At 44.3% G+C, this 25,438-nt stretch overlaps 1 protein-coding gene across 1 annotated transcript; it reads left to right on the top strand.

The window, feature by feature from the left end:
• Positions 1–8,030: 8,030 nt before the first annotated feature.
• Positions 8,031–25,326, top strand: CHRNA1 (cholinergic receptor nicotinic alpha 1 subunit). Its single transcript, XM_015432377.3, has 9 exons — positions 8,031–8,139; positions 12,847–12,992; positions 13,105–13,149; positions 14,807–14,916; positions 17,666–17,861; positions 18,339–18,576; positions 22,477–22,700; positions 24,123–24,362; positions 24,662–25,326. Exons 1-9 carry the CDS (start codon positions 8,097–8,099, stop codon positions 24,791–24,793), a joined length of 1,374 nt encoding a protein of 457 aa, XP_015287863.1. The 5' UTR covers positions 8,031–8,096; the 3' UTR covers positions 24,794–25,326.
• Positions 25,327–25,438: the final 112 nt, after the last annotated feature.

Raw genomic sequence — 25,438 nt, 5'->3', positions numbered from 1 at the left:
TGTGAAATAGAAATGCAAAGTCAGGCTCTTTCAGGGGCTGAAAGTTGACCCCCCTTTCTTGACTCTTCTGAGGAGCACCTGCAGTTCCTGAGGTGCCTTCGTCACTCGAAACGGCCTGCTGGGCTGGCTTGCTGGAGTTTCCAAAACACAGGCCCTGGGGGGCACAGCAGGAGAGACACCTCGTCCGGAGAGAGCCTCTAGCGCTCAGCTGCTGCTTTAATAACCATTTGTTGCCACCTGCTGGCCACTGGACCAAGGCACTCCATGCTGGAAACAGGAGTTTGGCTAAGCGTTAGCCAGGCCCCAGGGAGCTGCACCCAAATGTAGACAGACTGTGTTTTCTCCAAAGAAGTGACCTTGGGAGGATCCACAATTATTCCATTCATTAAGCCACACAAGAAGGTGGATTTTATAAAAGAGATATACTTCATTCATGCATTAATCAGTCAATTGCAAACACTTTTGGAGCTACATGCCAGGTACCCTGCATGGCACTGGGGGTGATTGATAGTCACATTTTATTTTATCCCCAAATGACATTATGATCTTCTACCCTATTCATTGGTAGTGTGATCTTCTACCCTATTCATTGAATTAAGCTTTACATCCATTCATTCCCTCATCAGCAGTTATTTACTGACTGCCTACTCTATGACAAGCTGTCAGCCAAGAGCTAAGGATACAGCGGTGAGCAGAAACAGGTGCCATCTCTGCACTCACTGGGTTGCAATCTAGTGGGAGAAACAGATGTTAATCAGATAATCACACAAATAAATGTAACATATGCACCCATGACAGGTATAATAGAAAAATATAACTGTGAGAAGAGCAGGTCTAAGTGACTTTGGTTGATTCTAAAATGGAGATTTAGCTATTTGATGATATGCGTTAAAATTATTTAACATGTTTTCATTTTCTGACCCAGCACTTCTACTCTTAGAAGCTCATCCTAAGGCAATAGTTAGGAAATTGGGCTGATTTATATGTATAAGGATGTCCACTGCATGATTATTTATAAAAGCAAAAATTAAAAATAAAAAATGAAAACATCCAATAAGAAATTGGCTAAACAAATTATGATACATTCAAAAAACAGAACATTCTCAGGCATTAAAAATGAAAATGGGGAGGGCACAGTGGTTTACGCCTGTAATCTCAGCACTTTGGGAGGCTGAGGTGGGCAGATCACCTGAGGTTAGGAGTTCGAGATAAGTCTGGCCAACATGGTGAAACCTCATCTTTACTGAAAATACAAAAAATTAGCCAGGCATGGTGGCTCATGCTTGTAATCCCAGCTACTCGGGAGGGTGAGGCAGGAGAATTGCTTGAGCCTGGGAGGCAGAGGTTGCAGTGAGCTGAGATCACACTGCTGCACTCCAACCTGGGTGACAGAGCAAGACCCTGCCTCAATTTAAAAAAAAGAAAAAAGAAAAAGAAAAGAAAAGCATATATAGTAAATCCCATTTGAAACTGTTTTTTTTTCGAGACAGAGTCTCACTCTGTTGCCCAGGCTGGAATGCACTGGTGCTATCACAGTTCACTGTAACTTCCAACTCCTGGCCTTAAGTGATCCTTCTTCCTCGGCCTCCCAAAGCACTGGGATTATAGGCATGAGCCACTGGGCCCAGCCCTCTCTGGAACATTTGTAATGTTGTTGATTGGATCAAAACATTATATATTTATTATTGTTGAATATTATTGTTAGCTCATTACATTCATCATGTAAATATGCTGTATGCTGTTATTTTTTCTACTCAGAAAAAGGCACAAAACAACAACAACAACAAAATTCTTTTCACTCTGCTCCCACCAGCTCCCACCTAATTTCTTTGTTACCTTTTGCAGTAAAACCTCCAATTTTGCCCCCTTAAGCCGATTTCAGTCAGGTTTCACACACAGGAGGTTGCCAGTGGCCTCCATCGTGCTAAGCCCCATAGCCGTTTCTGTCCTCATCTCATGGGCTCACCCCCACCCCCACCTCCTGCACTGGCCTTCACCAGGCTTCCAGAACTCTACCCTCTTGTGGACCTCCTCCTGCCTCACTGTGTCCTCCTTCTCAGTCTTCTTCGCTGCACTCTCCTCTTCTTCTCAACTTTTTTTTTTTTAATGACAGAGTCTCACTCTGTTGCTCAGGCTGGAGTGCAGTGGTGTGATCATGGCTCACTGAAGCCTCAACCTCTTGAGCTCAAGGGCTCCTCCCACCTCAGCCTCTCAAGTAGCTGGGACCACAGGCACACACCACAGTGCCCGACTAATTTTTTTATTATTTTTCATAGAGATGAAGTCTCACTATGTTGCCTAGGTTGGTCTCAAACTCCTGGCCTCAAGTGATCCCCCTGCCTCAGCCTCCCAAGTTACTTACCAACTGTTTTTTGTTTTTTTGTTTTTTTGTTTTTTTTGAGATGGCGTCTCACTCTGTTGCCCAGGCTGGAGTGCAATGGTATGATCTTGGCTCACTGCAACCTCCACCTCCCGGGTTCAAGCGATTCTCCCGCCTCAGCCTCCTGAGTAGCTGGGATTACAGGGGCCCACCATCATGCCTGGCTAACTATTGTATTTTTGTAGAGACGGGGCTTCACCATGTTGACCAGGCTGGTCTTGAACTCCTGACATCAGGTGATTCGCCCACCTCAGCCTCCCAAAGTGCTGGGATTACAGGCATGAGCCACCACGCCCGTCCTCCAACTTTTTAATGTTAGTTTTCTTCTCTTCTCTGCCTATACTGACTGCTTTGACCTTATCCTGTTGTGGCTTTAAGCAACATCTACTCTAGATCTCCCAAACTACTGACTCAGAAATCCAACTGCCTGCTCACATTTCTTTTTTTTTTTTTTTTTTTTTTTTTTTCTGAGGCGGAGTCTCGCTCTGTCGCCCAGGCTGGAGTGCAGTGGCACGATCTCAGCTCACTGCAAGCTCCGCCTCCCGGGTTCCCGCCATTCTCCTGCCTCAGCCTCCCGAGTAGCTGGGACTACAGGCGCCGCCACCACGCCCGGCTAATTTTTTTGTATTTTTAGTGGAGACGGGGTTTCATTGGTTGGTCTCGATCTCCTGACCTCGTGATCCGCCCGTCTCGGCCTCCCAAAGTGCTGGGATTACAGGCTTGAGCCACCGCGCCCGGCCCTGCCTGCTCACATTTCTAATGGGCACCTCCGATTGATCACGTCCCAGGCAGAACCCTTCAATTTCCCCCCCTTTAAACCTGCTCATCCACGGTCTTCCTAAATCCACTTGTTGGCATTTAAATCCTTCCTTATGCTCAAGCCAAAACCCTGCAAATCATCTTAAACACCTGCCGTTTTCTTGCATCCTAGATCAAATCCTTCAGGAAATCCCATTAACCCTCATGTCAAAATACATTTCCCAAATCTAACGACTTCTTACCACCTTCACTGCAACCACTCTGGTCCAGTTCATCACCATCTACCTCAGGGATTACTGCAGTAGTAGCTCCTAATTTACACCCCGACAGCCTGGTGTCCTCAAAGCAGCCAGAGTCGACCTTTGACAGCATATGTCAGATGGTGTCACCCCTTGGCTCAAAACGCTGCAGAGGCTCCTCATCTCACAGAGAATGAAAGTCGAGGATGCATGTTGTGTCCCCCTTCCCTGGGCTGCTCCCTGACCTCATCTCCTAGCAGTTTCCCCACTCTCACCCTGCTCCAGCCTGCCAGCTTCCTGGCTATGCCGGAGCACGCCAGTCCCATTCCCCTCAGGGACTGTGTTGCTGCTCACTCTGCCTGCAATGCTCCTGCCACAGATACCTGTCTGCATTTCCTTCAAATGCCACCTCCTCAGTGAAGCCCACCCTACCTGCTGTGTTTAAAATAGCCATCCTCTTCCAGCTGTCCTGGTCCCCTTTTATCCCGCTCTGCTTTTTCTTTTTCCTGTAGCATTTCTTACCTGATGACACATTAAACAATTTACTTTCTAGTTATAACAATTTACTTATATAAATTACATATATGTTATTTATGTAACATATAAGAAAAAGATATATAAAGATATATATTTATATATAAATAAAAAAGATATATACATATTTTTTACCATTTATATATTATATATGCTTACATATTACATAATATACATATATTATATATGCTTACATATATTACATAATATCATAATATGTAAACATATATAAACATATATACATAAATATATAAACATATATTACATAATATATGTAAACATATATAAACATATGTGATATATAATATATAGCCATATATTATATAACATGATATATAAAATTGTTTAAAGGATATATATCTTATTTGTATATTATATAACATATAATATATAAATAAATTGTAAAATATATATATATTTTTTAATTTTCCATCTCCTCCAATTAGAATGTGTTTTTCCTGAGCACCAGGAATCTTTGTCTGCTGGGTTTATTGATGTATTCCAAACGCCTAGAACACTGCTTGGCACATAGCAAAACCCAGTGAAAAAATTTTTAGTGAGTGAATGAATGGAATGTATGGAAAATGGGTCTGAACAGACACAAACTAAAACATTAAAATAAATATTCTGGGTAGAAGGAGAGCAGGTATTTTCATTCATCTGTTCTCTAATTTCTCTATAATAAATTCAAATTACTTGAATAATAAACTTTTAAATAAAAAATAGGTTACTCCTGAGGATAATATTAATAGCAGTTTTAGTAATTTATTTTAGTCTACGGTTTCAACTGTTCACCTTTAGAAGAAATTTGGTAAGCTAGTGGCAATGAGGGGGGAAGCCTCCAATGATACTGTGAAGACCCCATGCCAGGCAGTGGGAGAAATTCTGTCCTGAGTTGAGGTTCCCCTGACCCTGTAGGGAGTTGACTTGAGAGGTGGCAGATTGGAGAGAAGAGACAGAGAAGGAGAGGAAGCTAATACAGGGAGGGTTATTGAGGCATGTCTGTCATGGGCAACAGGGACTCACTCCCACAGAGAGACATCGTAGGGCACACTTGGGGGTGACCCAGTCCAAGGGGTGAGGGAGAGGGGATATTTATACTCCAACATTGGTTGAGGCCTGTTTCTGTAGGCAGTAACACTTCTGCATCTCAGGCTTGTTTCATGTGTTCCCATCGCCAAAAAAAAAAAAAGAAAAAAAAAAAATCCCTCAGTTACAAGGTTGCAGGCATTGGCAGTAAGCAGAAAGCCAGAGGCACCTGGGTGGGCACAGAAAAGTTCTCAACAGATTCCTCAGTTCGACCCAGTTCTGCTGTGTGGGTGGGACTCCCGTGTCCGTTGCTGTCTGAGGTTCCTGGCTATGCCCCTGGGAGGTTCTTCCTTGCCCACTTTCCCTCACTCACTGCCACATTTGAAGGAGGGGATGGAGAGAGCACCCTTTTTGGAAGACTGTGCAGATCTTGGAGCCTGCTTTCAGGCTGTGCGTGTTTGGGAACTCAAGGACTGCTTTAAACCTTGAACAACCAAAACTTTTGTAGCCTGGGTTAGTGAATTCTTTGGCAATATAATTCCTTCAAATACTGAGTAAGCTTCTGCAATATTTGTTTCCAACATTCCCACGTGCCTATATACACACATGGGCTTCTTTCCTGGACACACCTTTCCAATCGGATGTATTTATTTGCATCCTAACCACTATACCTCTCTCCTTCAACTTAATAGCAGCCATCGTGAAGCCATCTGAAAAAAATAAGCTAGGCTATGAAGAAAGCATCCTTAAAGTGATCTTTGCTGTTGTGATGAAGCTGCCTGTTTAAACACAAATCTTAAAGGGCTTTGGTTGCTCAAAGCCTTTATTCCATGTTTTCACTTACTCTTTGAAGTTCAAAACAGAAGACTCCACATTTCTGGACTCATTCTATTTCTTTTCATTTCTGCTCTTGAACCAGCACATTTTTGCCTCAGCTCAGCTCTTCCTTGTACTGACTTGCTAAACAAAGCCAGAAAGAGCTATCGTGCACTAACTTTGGGTTTACCAACCTCTTCTCCGGGAGTTACGGGCTCAGTAGACACGTTGTTCACCAAGTAATTGAGGACAACAGTTTATGAAATTATTTGGTACTATATAACATGGGTCTTCATCTTTTCAGCCTCCAATATCAATTTTCTTGCCTTCTGCTGCAGTGCTACATATTTTAGAATTTATTTATTTATTTATTTATTTTTTTTTTTTTTTTGAGACGGAGTCTCGCTCTGTCGCCCAGGCTGGAGTGCAGTGGCCGGGTCTCAGCTCACTGCAAGCTCCGCCTCCTGGGTTCACGCCATTCTCCTGCCTCAGCCTCCGGAGTAGCTGGGACTACAGGCGCCCGCCACCTCGCCCGGCTAGTTTTTTGTATTTTTAGTAGAGACGGGGTTTCACCATGTTAGCCAGGATGGTCTCGATCTCCTGACCTTGTGATCCGCCCGTCTCGGCCTCCCAAAGTGCTGGGATTACAGGCTTGAGCCACCGAGCCCGGCCTTAGAATTTATTTTTAACCTCAGGATACTAGTGCAAAGGGCTAAACTTTTTATTAATTATGGAACACTAGCTGCTGTACAAATAAACCCAAGGATTTTGATGGCTCAACACAATACATGTTTTGTTTTCACTGAAATAGTGCTGGGTGGTGACCAGGTGGGTAGGGGGTTCCCCCTCCATGCAGTCATTCAAGGATTTAGAATATCAAAAGCAACACACACCTTCAGAACATGGTTTCTAAGGTTGCCCCGGGGACCATGTCCATTCTAGCCGGTCAGAAAGCTGGAAGGGCAGGGCTGAGTCTGAGAACATTTTTCCACTCATGCCACTGGCCAGAGGTCAGTCTCATGGCTGCATTTAGATGGAAGGGGCTGGTCAGAGGGTGGGGGTTGTATTTCTCCCACAGGGCTATTCCGTGGAAGGGAGAGAACTAAATTTGTTTTAGCAAACAGTTAACTGATCTCCCACAGTTTAAACAAAAAATATAAATAGTATGAGCTTGCAGCTCTCTCCTCTGCCCTCCGAGCCCCTTCTCTAATGATTTGTTCGAATCCACTGGAATGAGAGGATCTGTCAGGATGTTGTCGTGGGCTTGAGGTGAGAGGACCTTTCTCACCTAGTTCCATGTGGGAAGGAGGCCTGGAAGGACAGGCAGGATACTTTTAAATAACTGTCTCCTTCTGTGAACCCACCTCACGCCCTGCAAAGAAGCGCAGCTCGGGTAACAATACTTCTCAGACTGAGAAATTACTAACTGCTGGTTTTCAGGATGTTTTTCAAGCAAAAGAATTGAAAAGCGGAACCACTCTGCTCTCTGCTTCCCTGAGTGAGAGAGTGGGCAGAGGAACGGATGGAAGGAGGCAGGGACCCGGAACAACTGCTGATGCGGTGGGACACTTTTTCCCGGTAATTACTCTTCACTTGAATCACAGTGCACAGGACGTGGGCAATTTGCTCCAGCTAATGGTTCCTGTGGGATAGGTATTGCCTGATACAGAGGCAGGGGTTGGAACAACCACTCTGGGGGCCAGTAAAGTCAGTTTTATGGAAGAAGCTGTCTTTGTTAAAAACCAAACCCAATCAGCATGGGGGCTCTTCAGCAGCGGACTCAACACCAGCTACACTCTTCTGAAGGCAGTCACAAAAGCCCCCCGGCACCCTCAGCCTAACACTGAGGCAGAGGAAATGAAACTGAAGCCATGTTTGCAGAATGTGGATTTTTGTGGTTTAGGACAAACAGCTGACTATCTACTCAGACCAAATGTCCCTAATCAAATCAACCCACAGAGACGAGGTTCTGGTTTACACAAAAGGGAGGCGGTTTGCTCACCATTCAAAATAATTCCTTCCTTTCTATACATTTTTTTTTTCATTAAGATCTGACTCCTGGTGCATTTAAAATATAACGCAGTTCATACTCAGCTTGTCAAGGGTAAGCAATTGTGTAAAGCGAGGCACATTTGTAATGGTGTACAGTGCCAGTAACTCCCTGGGCTCCAGGGCTGAGGGCAGCCCAGCTGTCGCTCCCGCAAACAGGTGGTGTAAAACAATAGCTCTAGTGAGCCGACTTGCTTTCCAAACCCTCCAGCAGCCAAGCGCCCAGTCAGAGTGCCAGTGAGAAGTACAGGCCACCACTCTGCCCTGGTCCACACCAGCTCCGGTGGCCCATGGAGCCCTGGCCTCTCCTCCTGCTCTTTAGCCTTTGCTCAGGTAAGTGCTGGGGTCAGGGGATCGGGGAGGGCTCTCCTTTGAGGCTAAAGTCCTGGAGGCCCCCAATCAAAGTCTTGCTTCTTTGATGAGACCACAAAACGGCAGATCCTCCCCAACCAGAGGCTGCTCTGTCAATTTCTTCCTGATGTTAGCTTGATTGAGTTTTTGGATAAAGATTTTTAGTTTGCGTTATCTAATTAAAATAGAAACTGCCTGATCAAAGACTTCAAGGTACACACACACGTCTCTCCCTCCATCATGCCTGGCAGCCAACTCATCCCTCTGAACACTCTGCACCACTTGTAGGACCTGGACCACTTGTGGACCATGGTAGTGTCCTGGGGTTCATATTTAAACAACGACAGAGACTTAGAACAGTGCCTTATAATCACAAACAATGGAAATAACAAGTCCTTTTACTGCCCCAGGAGAATTCTAATAATAAAGAGGACTGATTGACAGCTACATGTGCTGGAGATAGAAACCAGTTAATAATCGTAACTAAACTCTCTCCACAGAGACAGAAGTATTTTGTAATTTTTTTGAATTTGTGAAATAAAAAAGAAATTCCATATGAATGCATTCCTATCTACTTTTTTTTTTTTTTTTTAAAGGATGTTACTATATATAGGTTTGGGTTTGAATTGAAACTATAAAACCTTGCACGGCATTTGACCTGCATTCTACTCTGGAATGTGTCCTAACACAGCAGCTGAAACACCATCCTGAATCCCAGACTTCCGCTAGAGGGAAACAGGAGATGTTTGCTGATTGCTTCACATAAAAGTTTACTGGTGATATCATCCCAACTGAGAAACAAGGTGGCTGACATCCTGTGATTTTTCATTTCCAATATTGCTCTGAAAAACACAGGCCTTCTGGGCAAGAGGCAAAAAGCTTTATTATTAATTTTTTCAAATAGCAGAGTTGAGTGAAAGAGCCTAAACTCAGATAAATTATATCCTGTGGGATTTGGACTCTGTCCAATCAAAGCTGACTTGGTGTGTGTGTGTGTGTGTGTGCAAAACGACACTCACTGAAAAATTCTTAAATGATATGCTTTAATGTAAAAATCCTTAAGAGAGCTCTTAGGATTTTGGTTATTGCTAACCAAAAATGCATGATTAGCTTGTTAAAGAAGTATGTGATATGTATTTAGGGCAAATCTCGAGTTTGCTGGCATTGATTTCCATGGGTGTTTTACAGAAATTTAGAGCTAGATCAGGCAGTCCAACATCCTCAATTTTTTATTACCAGGAAGCTAAAGCTGATGCCCAAGGTCACTTAATTTATACATTTTGGAATGTGGTCAGTTGGAGACTCGGTTTATTACATTCACAGTCAGAAAACACAGCCTGAACTAGCCAAAGGTAGCAAGAGATACAGGATCAGGTTAAGATAATAATGATCTAAGATAATAATGATCTAATAAGGACTAGTAACAGTTCAAACTTTGTTTTGACCAGCCCGGGGAGCTATTTCCTACAGACAAATACAAACTGAACCAGTGTGGTACAAAAGGAACACTTTGAAATTGTGGTTGAGTTTCCCTTCTTAGAATCAGTCCTTTGTGGACAAAATTGTCATTTATATCAGGGACCTTTTTCTTGTGTTAGCTTAACACAGCGTGATCTCTGTTCTATTTATACAGCACTTTTCACTTTAACTTTTTCTTCTCTTTGCCTCTGGAATCCCAAGCACCTCATTGCCATCTTTCTTATGGCATATCACTTTCCAACTTGTTCACAGTTATTTACGTAAATGACAAATGTCAATCTCCATGAGGGTAGGAAGAAGGATTCACTTTTGAATATCTCAGAGGTCCCAGAACAATGCCTTGCTTACAGTAAACGCTCAATAAATAGTTCATGAATAAATTAATGTTACCATCATCTGACTAAAGATTACAAATATAATCTTGCTAAAAAGGGAGATTTTACATTATTTAATATTTTATCTGCATATTTGTTTATTTATGCCCTACCTTTTTACAAAAGTATTTACTGTGATTCACTGAATCCGTGAAGAACTAATCCAACTCTCCAGGCCATATTGGAGTTGGGAAGGGAATCATAGAGTTCTGACTTTGAGTCCTGTGAGTTTTCTATCACTCTACCCTGCTTTGGGGAGGAAAAAAGAAAAGAATACCAGTGAACCAATCTAAGAAATGAAGCCCTCCTTCCTTACAAATTCCTTAAGGAAGGAACAGACACCTTGTTATTGGCTAGGGTGGGAGAGGAGGAGGTGACTGTCGCTGAAATGCTGATTATGCCTGCTTCTGTCATCCTCCCCTTCCTCTTAGTGGGCCATAGGGTTGCTCTGCGTAGTCCTCCTGCTACATAATGCTGACCATCTGCTCTGTCCTCTGCTTTCTAATATGTTCTTCCTGTCAAACTGGAGTGAACAGTCATTTAAAAATAAGCAGCCCAAGGCAAGGCCAAAGCAACAGCTTCAAATTCAGTGGCCAAGGCGCTCAGTAATCCATTCCAGTCTGCAACCCCACCGTGGGAGGGATGAGGCCCAGGATAGAAAATGCATGGAGGACAGAAGGATTATCAAGTCCCAGGGGCTCAATGGGGTGGTTGCAAAAACTGGATCTTCAAACAACATATTCCCTTCAAGAGTCCTCAGATGCAGATGGTTTTGGGGAAATGTCATGTGAAATCTCTGCATGGTTGGGCACTGAGTGCCCTTGGAACATTTTGGGTTCAGAAAATTTGTGAAACTAGCCATGTGAGGTGGCTCTTGCCTGTAATCCCAGCACTTTGGGAGGACAAGGTAGGTGGATGGCTTGAGCTCAGGAGTTTGAGACCAGCCTGAACAACGTGGCAAAACCCCGTCTCTATAAAAAATACAAAAATTAGATGGGTGTGGTGGTGCGCACCCAGGTAATTTTTGTATTTTTTTATAGAGATGGGGTCCCAGCTGCTTGGTTGGGGGAGGCTGAGGTGGGAGGATTGCTTGAGCCTGGGAGGTCGAGGCGGCAGTGAGCTGTGATTGTGCTACTGCACTGCAGCCTCAGCAATAACCTGTGGAAAGGGGAGATCTGGTTACGTGAATGAAGGCAAATGCATCATGTGTCTACTTCCTCTCCCAGCTCTGAACACACAGTCCCCAATGCACGGAAGGCTTGAGTTACAAAGATCCTTCATAAGACACTTGGGATTTGGAACACATTTTCTCCTAGGAATAGTGGCACTTGCAGTTGTGAGTTTCCAGGACAGCTCACAACACACTGTTAGTATCAAGAGTTAGTGCAGGAGCTCAGCGCAGAATGACAGGATTCTAAACCGAGCTTTGCCCTTACTGGTCACATGACCTTGGACAAGTGGTCCAACCTCCCTGAATCTCAGGTGAGGATATCTGCCCGCCTGCTTCATCTGAGGCTGATGAAGATTGAAAAGAGCTGTAGATAGAAAAGGGGGCCGTGGGTTCTGAGAGTATTAGATGATATTGCTCTCTATCCTGAAGGAAATGTAGTAAAGATTCCTTGGAATCGCTCGTGTTCCAAGTAGGAGCCCCAAACCCAGGTCAACAAAGCACAGTTTTCACTCTACTTTAACAAGTTAACTAGGACGTGTACCTGCCAGCAGTGGTATTTTTTAAAAATCGTGGTCAAATACCCATTTCATAAAATTTACCATTTTAACTACTTTAAAGTATACAATTCAGTGGCATTAAGTACCTTCACATGTTATATGACCATCACCACTATCTATTTCCAGAACGTTTTCATCACCCCAAAGGGAAACATCATGCATATTAAGGAGTCTCACCCCATCCCTCTCTCCCCCCAGTCCCTGGTAACTCCTGCTCTGCTTTCTCTCTGTATGGATTTACCTATTCTGGATACTTCATGTAGATGAAATCATACAATATTTGCCCCATTATGTCTGGCTTCTTTCACTTAGCAAAATGTTTCCAAGCTCCATCCATGTTGTAGCATGTGTCAGTACATCATTCCTTTATTCCTTTTACTTGTCTGAATAATAGTTCATATGTATACCATAATTTGTCCATCCATTTACCTGTTGATGGACACTTGAGTTGTTTTCACCCTTTGGCTATGGTAAATAATGCTGCTCTTCTTTTGGGTGTGGACCTAGGAGTGGAATTGCTGGATCGTATGGTAACTGTGTTTAACTTGTTGAGGAACTGCCATTTTACATTCCCACCAGCAACATATGAGGTTCCAGTTTCTCTGCAGCCTTCCCAACCCTTGTTATTTTCCACTTGTTAATTATGGCCACTCTAGAGGGTTTGAACCAGCATCAGTTTTGGCTGTTCATGGCATCATGAGATCTGACGCAGCCAGTACAAGATTTCATTACACTGCTCTGAAACACCAAGATTGCCTTTTTTGTGGGCTTTTTTTTCATGTGTGTGTGTGTGCCTGTGTGTGTGTGTGTGTGTGTGTACCTGGCAAACTTGATTCAGCCATGCTGTATTTAGGAATGTCACCTGTCCAAAGTACAAGTGTTGTGATTATCTGGCATACCCCACTGTCACCGGGTAAGGGACTGCACCAGTAACTGTAATTGGAAAACAACTTAAGGCAATAACGGCTGCATTTGGGAGCCTTTCAACAAGGAGGGCTGTGTGCCTTCCATTAGAAGGAACTGAGGCTCATGCCTCAGTTCCTCATGTTCATGTGTTTGGAGGGTGGGGAGCAGAATCTGATAGTGTGGGTGTCATCTGCTGTCTCAGCTGGCCTCGTCCTGGGCTCCGAACATGAGACCCGTCTGGTGGCAAAGCTATTTAAAGACTACAGCAGCGTGGTGCGGCCAGTGGAAGACCACCACCAGGTCGTGGAGGTCACCGTGGGCCTGCAGCTGATACAGCTCATCAATGTGGTGAGACAAGAGCACTGGGGGCTGCCCACACACCCGGACCTCTCACCCCTGGGTTTCCTCCCCTGGGTCCCCTCTCTCCCCCCAAAAAATGATGCCTTATTTTTTTTTCCAGGATGAAGTAAATCAGATCGTGACAACCAATGTGCGTCTGAAACAGGTAACTTAGCCAGATAATCGCATATATGTCACTTTTATTCACCTGAAATTAAACCCGGGCCCAGAGGAAATCAATCTGGGTAACAGGGATATATACCAAAATGTTGAAAGTAGATATTTTGAGATGGTGAAAGCATGGATCCTGTTTGGTTTCAGTTTTGCTTTTTTTTTCTTTTTTTAAACTTTAGGGCTTTTTCTGTGTGTGTTAGTTTGCTAGGGCTGCCATAACTGGGTGGCTTAAACAACAGAAATTTATCATCTCACAGTTCTGGAAGATAGAAGTCCAAAGTCTAGGTATTGGCAGGGTTGGTCCCTTCTGAGGGCTGTGGGGAAGAATCTGTCCTAGGCCTCTCTCCTCAGCTTGTAGATGACTGTCTTCATGTTCAGATGGCGTTCTTCTTGTGTATGTAGTACATATACGTATGATATATATGTATATTTAAATACATGTATATATCTTTAAATTCCCCCTTTCTATGAAGACACCAGTCATATTGAATGAGAGTCTATTTTAATGACTTCATTTTAACATAATTACCTCTCTAAAGAACCTATCTCCAAATTAGGTCACATTCTGAAATACTGGGAGTTAGGGCTTCAGCGTGAATTTTAGGGGGACACAACTGAACCCATAGCATTGTGCTTTCCAGTTTTGCTGCAATGGGCACATAGAGGTGGAGTACCCCTTTCCCAAAATGCTTGGGACCAGAAGTGTTTCAGATTTTGGATTTTTTTTTAATTTTGAAATATTTGCATATACTCACCAGTTAAACATCCCAAATCTGAAAATCTGAAATTCAAAATTCTGCAATGAACATTTCCTTGAGTGTCACGTTGGTGCTCAAAAAGTTTTGGATTTTGGAGCATTTCAGATTGCAGATTTGGGATCCTCAACCTGTATTACTTTTCTTTTGAGACAGAGTCTCACTCTGTCGCCCAGGCCAGAGTATAATGGCACGATCTCGGCTCATCGCAACCTCCGCCTCCCAGGTTCAAGCAATTCTCCTGCCTTAGCCTCCCAAGTAGATGGGATTACAGGTGTGCACCATCACGTCTGGCCAATTTTTGTATTTTTAGTAGAGATGAGGTTTCACCATGTTGGCCAGGCTGGTCTCGAATTCCTGACCTCAGGTGATCCACCCGCCTCAGCCTCCCAAAGTGCTGGGATTACAGGCATGAGCCACCACGCCCAGCCATTACTTTTATAATGTAGAAAAATATATGGTACTTTTTAAAAATGATGCTGCCTGCTTGAGGAAAATGTTCACACTAGGATCTTTCTCCTTTCCTGGGGGTGGACAGGGTGACATGGTAGATCTGCCACCTCCCAGCTGCGTGACTTGGGGGGTTCCTTTGTTTTCTCATCTGTAGAATGAGGTCAGTAATCACCCTCCCTCATGGGACTGTTGTGAGGACTAAATGAGTTAATATAGGTAAGGTGGTTGAAACAGTGTGAGCACATCATCAGTGCTGTTTGCTGTTCTTATTTACTGAAGTGAAAGCTGAATTCTGAATCCAACTTTTCTTATGGAAGCACAATTTCTGTCAATACTGAATTCCCATGCACATCAGGGCTCTTGATAATCTTAGATTTTAAAAATAAATCTAATAATCTCCTGTTTTTGACTTTTTAATTAGCTGTATGTCTTTGTTTCTAGCAATGGGTGGATTACAACCTAAAATGGAATCCAGATGACTATGGCGGTGTGAAAAAAATTCACATTCCTTCAGAAAAGATCTGGCGCCCAGACTTTGTTCTCTATAACAAGTGAGCAAACTGCATGGGTGGTGGAGGGCGCTCCTGGGGCAGGTGGAGTAAAGTGCCCTAATGGAAGGGCTGCGCGCTCGGAATGCTTCTCACCACTGCTAATATTAAATCACCCAGGATGGTGGCTTACACCTATAAACTCAGCACTTTGGGAGGCCAAGGTGGGAGGATTGCTTGAGGCCAGGAGTTTGAGATCAGCCTGGGCAACGTAGCAAGACAACGTCTCTAGAAAATTAAAAAAATAAATCACTCTAAACCAAGAGCCAAGTTGATGGGCTAGGGATGCCATACGGTGTCTCATGACTTAAAGAGAAAGGATTACTGCAGCCAAATTGAATCCAGGCTGAGCGTGGGGGACATTTGATCCCTGAGAGCCCCTGAAGCACGTGTGGCAACTTTCCAAGGCACCCAAATGCCCTATCGCTGAGTTCCTTGGAATCCAGTGTCCTCCCTACCAAATATTTCTGAGCCTACTGGGGTTGTTACTCATCACATCCTGAACGCCTTCCTGACACCCACTGCTGCTGTTGGCCTGGGATGCCTTCACTGCCCATCCACTGGGCCCCACGACAGACTGCATGTTGTGAAATTATAATATTATTCAAGACGTGCTAGTCTAATGACACATTCATTAGCATACGCCCTTCATTTGTCAGGAAATGCTCATTTTCAAAAAGCATCCTTCCCCGGCAGAAGCATGCGACACTGGCCCGGAGGATTTATGGTCTGACATTATACAACATGTGTTGGGGGTCTACAAGCTGTGTGTTCTAGCAGACTCAGGGAAGGTGACAGGGCTAGTGGATGAAAACCATACCCTTTAAGGCAGGCCCTTTCAAGCTTCGATTTTCTGCCACATGTTGTCCAATTATACCTGGGGTTCAAGTTTGAGCCAAATTTTTCGATCATTTGTGTAACCTTTTTGGACAAATGGGCTGATAAAGTATCTTTCAGTTCCTCTTCCAGTAGGAATCTGAGAAGAGCAATTAAAATCCTTTGGTTCTTTTGCCAAACTCACTGAGGAACACCCTGGTGAGGAGAGAACTCTGTTTTACTTGCTTACTGGGAGAGACTGAGACAATCCTATGACTCTGCCCTTCGGGCTGCTTTGGGTGGGTCCAGTGCCACACAGTTTTCCAGGTACAGAGCCCACTTCAGTCCCAAGGAAAAACCAACGGGAAGAAAACCTCTTGATTTATGACATGAGGGACCAACATATGCTATGATGTGCCTGAAATCCCACTGAGACAGACCCCATCCTGCCCATTCAACACCTATTCTAACACCCTGCCCTCTGCTAAATCCCTTGAACACAGACTGTTGTTTATGGAAAGAGTAAGTTGTCCACTGAATAAGGCCAGCAGAAGTGGCTTATTTTGTTTTTTTAGAACCTCCCATGGTGTCTGTATTTTTAAAAATAATAAATCATTGCCAACAGTTGAAAACCAAGAAATATCACATTAAAATCTGTTTTTTAGCCTCTCTAGAAAAATCCAACATTGAAACTTCCAGAATTTTTTTTGAGACAAGGTCTCTCCTCAGTTCCTCAGGCTGGAGTGTTGTGGTGTGATCATAGCTCATTGTAACCTTAAACTCTGAGGGGCTGAGGCAGGAGAATGGCGGGAACCCAGGAGGCAGAGCTTTCAGTGAGCCGAGATCACGCCACTGCACTCCAGCCTGGGTGACAGAGCGAGACTCTGTCTCAAAAAAAAAAAAAAAAAAAAAAAAAAAAAAAAAAATCTAGGTTTCCAGCTTCTGAGGAAGAATCCAAATCTGGCAAGATTGGGCCTTCATTCCCACACGAGCACATCAGGGAACACTGCAAGGTGGCACCTTCCTGACAGGAGAGAGGGGCAGTCTGTTCAGCAGTGTCACCCTGCACTCATTCCTCACCTGTCTGGCCCTGGAGGTATCTGAGTTTGTGACTCCACTCCAGAGAGTTCTAAATCGTTCTTTAAAAAGCAGTAGGCCAGTCAGGCACGGTGGCTCACTCCTGTAATCCTAGCAGTTTCAGAGGCCAAGGCAGGCGGATCACTTGAGGTCAGGTATTCAGGGCCAGCCTGGTCAACATGGTGAAACCCAGTGTCTATTAAAAATACAAAAAATTAGCCAGGTGTAGTGGCGGGCGCCTATAATCTCAGCTACCTGGGAGGCTGAGGCAGGAGAATTGCTTGAACCCAGGAGGTGGAGGTTGCCGTGAGCCAAGATTGCACCATTGCACTCCAGCCTGGGCAACAAAGCGAGATTCTGTCTCAACAACAACAACAACAACAACAAAAGTAGTAGGAGGCCCCTTCCCTAACCTGCTTGTCACAGTAACGAGCCCCTGGAGGTGCTTTTATGTAAAATTCCTGTTTTTTTTTCCCCCAACACAGTACATCAAGGAGGCAATAGATGAAGATTAACATTACAAATACTCCTGAGGGCTGGAAAAATAATCTGGGATGCAGTGGACCCACGTTACCTGTTATTTCTTTAAACCTGTGGGTTCCTACATTCTTTCCCAGATACTCAGATTCAGGGTTTACTTAGAGGGTGTGCAGGACTCGGTATTTTTAACAAGCACTCCAGTGATTCTTATTATCAAGTTTGGGAAACATTGTAATAGATAAGAAGTGACACTGCCCAAAAGAGGGCTTCTATAATTAGCACCTGAATAATTAACAGCTGTCTCCTGTTAACATTCCCAAGCGGAATGGAATGCTCATCTGTCACTTGGAGCCATTTTCCTCTTTTATCCCAATTGTAGTGCAGATGGTGACTTTGCTATTGTCAAGTTCACCAAAGTGCTCCTGGACCACACTGGCCACATCACATGGACACCTCCAGCCATCTTTAAAAGCTACTGTGAGATCATCGTCACCCACTTCCCCTTTGATGAACAGAACTGCAGCATGAAGCTGGGTACCTGGACCTATGACGGCTCTGTCGTGGCCATCAACCCGGTAGGTGGTGGCCACATATGATAAGGGTGGTTTCAGGAAAAGTGTGATTCGGGTCTCCAACTTTTCCTTGGAAAATCATAGGCTGTCAGTACCAGTTAGAACTCAGGAATCATCCAGGTTGATGGTTCGAGTTGTTTGGCAAGGGAGAACAAAATGGGAGCTTAAATTAATTTGTTACGCCCAGGCTCAGTCTCAAAAATTTTGATGTAATGGGCCTGGGTGGCAGTAGGGCATCAATATGTATTAAAGCTCCCAGGTGACTTGAATGTGTAGCCAAAATGGAGAATGCTACTAGTCCAAACCCCATTATGTTATAGGAAAGGAATCTAAGACCCCAAAGAAGTAGTGCCCCAGAGTCCCTCCTGGGTGTGTGACCCACAGAGCTGGAATCTGTGGCCTTGTCACTGCTGATTACAAAACGCTGCCCCTCATCAGGGTGACCTGCCTGGGATTTCGAAACCTCATTTCCTTTCTCAGGAAAGCGACCAGCCAGACCTGAGCAACTTCATGGAGAGCGGAGAGTGGGTGATCAAGGAGTCCCGAGGCTGGAAGCACTGGGTGTTCTATTCCTGCTGCCCCAACACCCCCTACCTGGACATCACCTACCACTTCGTCATGCAGCGCCTGCCCCTCTACTTCATCGTGAATGTCATCATCCCCTGCCTGCTCTTCTCCTTCTTAACTGGCCTGGTATTCTACCTGCCCACAGACTCAGGTGGGTGCGGTTGCCATGACGGCTGCTGCTGACGCTGATGGGTCTCGTGCTGCTATTTTGGGGAAAGCCAGAAATAATCATGTGCTAACAAACAGGCAGATCGACCCGAACCATCATCATTAGGAGGGTGTATTTGCTGAGTGGGCGTGTGCAGTGGTGAGAGTCACCGTGAGTGGAGTTCACAGCTGGGGCGGACATCCAGAGCGGCAGGGAGTTGAACATGACCCTCAAGATGCACGTTGTAGCTCAGGCTGGTTAAAGTACATTAACCACCAATACCTATTTGCTGAATACCAACTGTGTGCCCAGAAATGTGCTGGGTAAGGTGTGTGATCCCAGACACTTCTCATGCCACTTCCACGATGAAGTCACCTTCTATATACTGACTAATCCTGGTCTTGCTCCTTTACCCGCTGCTCACCACTTGAAAATAGATTATTCTGCATATAGAGATATTCTGCATATAGAGATATGCAGAATCTATTTCCAGACGGCGGCATCTTCACACACAAGACCTTACTTCCCAAGCGGCTATTCTTTCTCACATATCAGCCTAGACAACTTACTCACCTCCTACTGAGTAATCATATCTGTGACATAATTTTATCAAACAACAACAATCTACTAGAAAGGAGGAAAGGGTACCCATCTGCCTGCCCGCAAGTCACTATTCATAAACAATTTACGGCAGACAAGTTTGGAAAAAAGAAAGATGCTACAGACAGACCTCAAGTTTATGACAGGTAGCAATTTTTATCAAAATGACTTAAAAAAACACCCACGAAACTTTAAATCCAACTTGCCAACTAGGAAAAAACATTATTCATTTACTCAATGAATATTTGCTGAACAAATATTATGTGGCAGATAGACCGTAGAGAATAAGACAGAAAGTGCCTCACCCCACAGAGTGCATGGTCCAGTGACTGCATTCAGGGTTTTGTTTTTGTTTTTGAGACTGGGTCTCACTCTGTTGCCCAGGCTGGAGTACAGTGGCGTGATCACGGCTCACTGCAGCCTCAACCTCCTAAGCTCAAGTGATCCTTTCACCTCAGCCTCCTGAGTTGCTGGGACTACAGGCATGTGCCACCACACTTGGCTCATTTTTGTATTTTTTGTAGAAATGGCGTTGCACCATGTTGCCAAGGCCAGTCTCAAACTCCTGGGCTTAAATGATCCGCCCACCTCGGCCTCCCAAAGTGCTGGGATTATGGGTGTGAGCCACTGTGCCTGCCCTGCACTCGTTTTTTTTTTTTTGGTTTTTTTTTTTTTTTTTTTTTTTTTTTGAGACTGAGTCTGGCTCTGTCGCCCAGGCTGGAGTGCGGTGGCCGGATCTCAGCTCACTGCAAGCTCCGCCTCCCGGGTTCACGCCATTCTCCTGCCTCAGCCTCCCGAGTAGCTGGGACCACAGGTGCCCGCCACTTCGCCCGGCTAGTTTTTTGTATTTTTTAGTAGAGACGGAGTTTCACCGTGTTAGCCAGGATGGTCTCGATCTCCTGACCTCGTGATCTGCCCGTCTCGGCCTCCCAAAGTGCTGGGATTACAGGCTTGAGCCACCGCTCCCGGCCCCTGCACTCGTTTTTAAATAAATTATTGCAAACACAATTTTTTCAATCTTCTAATCAAATGCAACTTTTTACATTAAAAAAATAAATAAATAGAGATGGAGTCTTGCTATGTTGCCCAGGCTAGTCTCAAACTCCTGGCCTCAAGTGATCCCCCCTGCCTTGGCCTCCCAAGGTGTTAGGATTACAAGCATGAGCTACTGCACCAGGCCCTCAAATGAAACTTTTAAAAATAAAAACACTGTCGGGGCATTATAGGAACTAACAAGAGTCTCTATAAACCTTAAATGATTTGCACTTGAAAAGCACTTAGGGGCCAGATGCAGTGGCTCATGCCTGTAATCCCAGCACTTTGGGAGGCCGAGGCGGATGGATCACTTGAGGTCAGGAGTTTGAGACCAGCCTGGCCAACATGGTGAAACCCCATCTCTATTAAAAATACAAAAAATTAGCCAGGTGTGGTGGCACATGCCTGTAATCCCAGTTACTTGGGAGTTTGAGGCAGGAGAATCGCTTGAACCCTGGAGGCGGAGGTTGCAGTGAGCCGAGATGGCACCACTGAACTCCAGCCTGGGCAACAGAGTGAGACTCCGTCACAAAAAAAAAGAAAGAAAGAAAGAAAGAAAAGAAAAGAAAGAAAGAAAGAAGGAAGGAAGGAAGGAAGGAAGGAAGGAAGGAAGGAAGGAAGGAAGGAAGGAAGGAAGGAAAGGAGGAAGGAAGGAAGGAAGGAAGGAAGGAAGGAAGGAAGGAAGGAAGGAAGGAAAGAAAGAAGGAAGGAAGGAAGGAAGGAACGAAGGAAGGAAAGAAAGAAGGAAGAAAAGCACTTAGGACAAAGATTATGCTTGATGATAAATGTTGGCTATTATTATTATAAATCAAGAAATTTTATATAAGCGGACAAATATTTTGTATTTGTAGTTGTCTTCTTTTTCACTTGGAAAGGTGTTCCTACCCACCAGGTAGAACTGACAATCTGTTGTTAGCATCCGCGCTGTATCCTATACATACACACACATTCTATACATATTCTAGAATCCGGAAGCAGCCAGTAGGGGAAAGCTTCATCATTGAAAGCAGGGTAACACAAGGGTTTCCAGCAGCACCAACAGCAAGGCCAGCCCAGGGAAAGTCCCTCCCAGAGCTTCTCTGCTGCATCTAGTAAAAGATTTTTCATTTACTCAATGAATATTTGTTCAACAAATATTCATTGGTGAGGTCAAGCCTCACAAAAATACCTCAGTGCCATTCAGCCCCTGACCTTCCTGCTGCCAAGTTTGCCCAGCCAAAACCCTCCTGAGATCAAAGGGTCTGCAGAAAAGAGGTGGGGGCTGCGGAAATCCCTGCTCCATTAGTATGCAAAACAAAACAAACAAAACAAGAAATAAGTGAGAAGACAAACTTCCTCTTACATGAAAATGAGACAGTGAGTGGTGTGAAACCACCGTATCAGAAGATCACTCAGGATGCCAAGGAGAACTCCTTAGCCTTTCGGATTTTGTCCTTTTCTTGGGTTTTGGTGTTACAGCTTGCTCCCTTAATAACAGAAAGAAACATGTACTTCCAGGCTGCCCATTCATCTGCTGGGTAATAAGTAGGCCAGGGGTGATTCAGTTTTATGAGGTTTAATGCATCCTGCTGCAGATGGGAAATGCCACACCGAGTCCAGCTTGTCCACCCAGAACTCCTATCAGTTTCCTGGGTTCCACCAAGGATCAGAAATCTGGAACATGAGATGAAATATTGTTCCGTTTTCTGCTTGGCAGCCTCTAATGGAAATGCTTGCCACTGGCTGCTGTCAGAAAAGTTAAGGTATGGAGGTTACACAGGAAATTCTGCAGAAAAAAATGCTTTGAGATTTCCCAGAATAATGCTTTGAGAACATTCCTCTTACCCTTGGGTTTCAGTGAATGAGTTTGCTTGGGCTGCCACAAAAAACACCACAGACTGGGAGGCTTAGATAACAGAAATGTAATTTCTCACAGTTCTGGAGACTAGAATTCCAAGATCAAGGTGCCAGCAGAGTTGGTTTCTTGTGAGGCCTCTCTCCTTAGTTTGTAATGGCCATCTTCTTCCTGCGTCCCATGGCCTTCCGTCCACGCATCTGTGTCCTAATTCCTCTCCTAATAAGGACACCGGTCATACTTGATTACTCACTACCCCATATCACCTCATTTTCATTTAATTACCTCCTTAAAGTCCCTGTCTTCAAATAGAGTCACGTTCTGAGGTCCCAGGACTCAGGACTTCCACATAGAAATGGTGGGGTGGGAGGAACATTGCAGCCCAACCCAGATAGGTGGTTGTGGGATTTTTTTTTTTTTTTTTGTCTTTCCAGGGGAGAAGATGACTCTGAGCATCTCTGTCTTACTGTCTTTGACTGTGTTCCTTCTGGTCATCGTGGAGCTGATCCCCTCCACGTCCAGTGCTGTACCCTTGATTGGAAAATACATGCTGTTCACCATGGTGTTCGTCATTGCCTCCATCATCATCACCGTCATCGTCATCAACACACACCACCGCTCACCCAGCACCCATGTCATGCCCGACTGGGTGCGGAAGGTGAGTGGGGAGGCCCTTGCAGACTCCACGTGGGGGCACATCTACAGGCCTCCCCTTCGAGGAACCAATGGGTTTCTAGCTAATACTTGGGGCTATTTAGGAACTGAGTTCTTTTTTTTTTTTTTTTTTTGAGACGGAGTCTCGCTCTGTCGCCCAGGCTGGAGTGCAGTGGCACGATCTTGACTCACTGCAAGCTCTGCCTCCTGGGTTCACGCCATTCTCCTGCCTCAGCCTCCTGAGTAGCTGGGACTATAGGCGTTCACCACTAGGCCCAGCTAATTTTTGTATTTTTAGTAGAGATGGGGTTTCACCGTGTTGGCCAGGATGGTCTTGATCTCCTGACCTTGTGATCCGCCCACCTCGTCCTCCCAAGGTGCTGGGATTACAGGCTTGAGCCACCGCGCCCGGCTGGAACTGAGTTCTTTCTGGGCTTTAGAATTTTTGGAAGGAACTTTCTTTGGCCTCTTTTTAGGAATAAATAACTCCTGTAGCCTTCCCAGAGAGAAAAGAAAAACAGAATTAACAAAGCTCATTTCAAATTCAAGTTTAAAGAATCTCTTTAATTAGAGAAGATCAACAAACAGCTCTTTTTATTGAAATGCCGTGAAATTCTCGAGATTTCTTTTGTATGTTTTCCAATTTCTGAACAGACTGGCTGACTTTTTGCTGGTGAAATCATCTGTTGAGAATAGAATGAGGGCTAGAGATGCGGGGTTCCTCATAAGAGAGGGTCAAAAGGTGACTTTTAGTGAAGGACTTGCTCTCAAATATTTACGTTACTGAATTTTAAAATTTAACATTTCAAATATGTCTTTCTTTGACAAAACTTAACAGAGACACTGAAGTCCAGGATCTTTTGTGCAGAATGTAAAATATTTGTCAGGAATTGACAAAAGCAGCTACTGCTCACAATGTACTCTTTTAAGAAGAGAGTTAAGAGTCCCTGTTTCTGTAAAGGCTGTTAGACGGCTCCTGGCAATACCTGTACTGCAGTTTCTTCAGGAACAGGAAACAGAAGAAAACAGTCTAGCTGTTTTGTGGGATATATTGGAAGTGGAGGCGCCCCTTCTTTAACCATTTGATCCGGGTGACACATTGCCAAGGCAGTTTCCATACCTGTAAGGGATCCTGAAGCTTTTAAGCTCATTGGTGGCCCCAGGTCGATGACTGCACATGGGCTCCCTCCGGTGGCGAACTTCTCACATTACAGAATCATCGCTGTTAACCATAGCCATTTCACAGGAAGGATACAGAGGGATCTTTGAAAAAATCTAGTATAGTTCTTTTGTTTTAAGGACAAGAAGACTGAAGCCCAGAAAAACTGAATGACCTGCCCCAAATCACACTGATAGTTCAAAGACAGAGTTTTATGCTTTCCTTGTGGACAATAATTCTCATGCATGGATTTCTTTTCTGTATTAGGTTTTTATCGACACTATCCCAAATATCATGTTTTTCTCCACAATGAAAAGACCATCTAGAGAAAAGCAAGACAAAAAGATTTTTACAGAAGACATCGATATCTCCGACATTTCTGGAAAGCCAGGGCCTCCACCCATGGGCTTCCACTCTCCCCTGATCAAACACCCCGAGGTGAAAAGTGCCATCGAGGGTATCAAGTACATCGCAGAGACCATGAAGTCAGACCAGGAGTCTAACAATGTAAGCTTTGTGGCTTGAAATCCACGCCTCTGGGTTTAAATGGTCAAATGCATAAGCACAGATGGTGAGTTGACTTGACAAGTAGGTGGCATACAACAGGCAGCTACTGACCTGAGATGAACCCTGGTGACCACCTCTAGACCACCTTAGTAAGTTATCACTTTGTAAATAATCTATTCAAAAAATAAAGATAATGTCAGCCAAGGGATGGCAGGACTTAGAGATCTACAAATTAAAGGGCCCTTAGATGATGCAAACCACCTTAGGGAGACTCTGTCTAACATTTTCCTCTCTCCCAGGCAGCGGAGGAGTGGAAGTATGTTGCAATGGTGATGGACCACATTCTCCTCGGAGTCTTCATGCTCGTCTGCATCATCGGAACCCTAGCCGTGTTTGCAGGTCGACTCATTGAATTAAATCAGCAAGGATGAGCAGAAAGTGAGCTGAGCCTAGCTCTGCCCCAGAACCTACCAGAGCAAAGAAGGGCAGGAGAGGAAGATTTGTCTGCTTGCTACACTCGCACTTATCAAACGTGTAATCTTCTGTACTTATTATTGATAAGATTTACCTTTATGTAAGTTTATAGCCTTGAAGTGTTTTCACATTGCTTCTCCCTTTAGTTCTGCTGTCTCCCTGAAGAGTGAACCCTCTTTAGTAAATGAAACTAACCACTAAAAAAGTGTTCATTTCCAGTGTCTGGAAGAGTTTTTCCCAGGATAACTGAGGTTTTCTGTTGCATTGTCATTGCTGTTATATTTATGTGTTTACTTATTTTGTCTAACCACGAGACCACTAGGGAGTTGCTGATGTTCTTTTTAAAATGTAGTGTATCCTTTGCTTAACAGTCAGTTTTGTACCTACTAATAAAACCCCATCTACCAGTCCTAAAGAGATAAGGCATTTGATTCAGAGAGAGAGGGAGCAGTAGAAATGAAATAAACTAAAATGCAAACTGCATCAAAAATCCATGGGTTTTTTTGTTTGTTTGATTGTTTTTTGAGACAGGGTCTTACTCGTATCACCCAGGCTAGAGTGCAGTGGCCCCATCTCATCTCACTGCAGCCTCCATTGCCAGA

This window comes from Macaca fascicularis, chromosome 12, assembly GCF_037993035.2.
Source record: "Macaca fascicularis isolate 582-1 chromosome 12, T2T-MFA8v1.1".
Lineage (NCBI taxonomy): Eukaryota > Metazoa > Chordata > Mammalia > Primates > Cercopithecidae > Macaca > Macaca fascicularis.
This window is presented reverse-complemented; position numbering and strand designations above follow the sequence as displayed.

Coding starts and splice junctions, on each gene's coding strand:
- CHRNA1 (XM_015432377.3), top strand. CDS start 8,097: ATGGAGCCCTGGCCTCTCCTCCTGCTCTTTAGCCTTTGCTCAG. Junction 12,993..13,104: donor TGATACAGCTCATCAATGTG/GTGAGACAAGAG, acceptor TTTTTTTTCCAG/GATGAAGTAAATCAGATCGT. Junction 13,150..14,806: donor CCAATGTGCGTCTGAAACAG/GTAACTTAGCCA, acceptor CTTTGTTTCTAG/CAATGGGTGGATTACAACCT.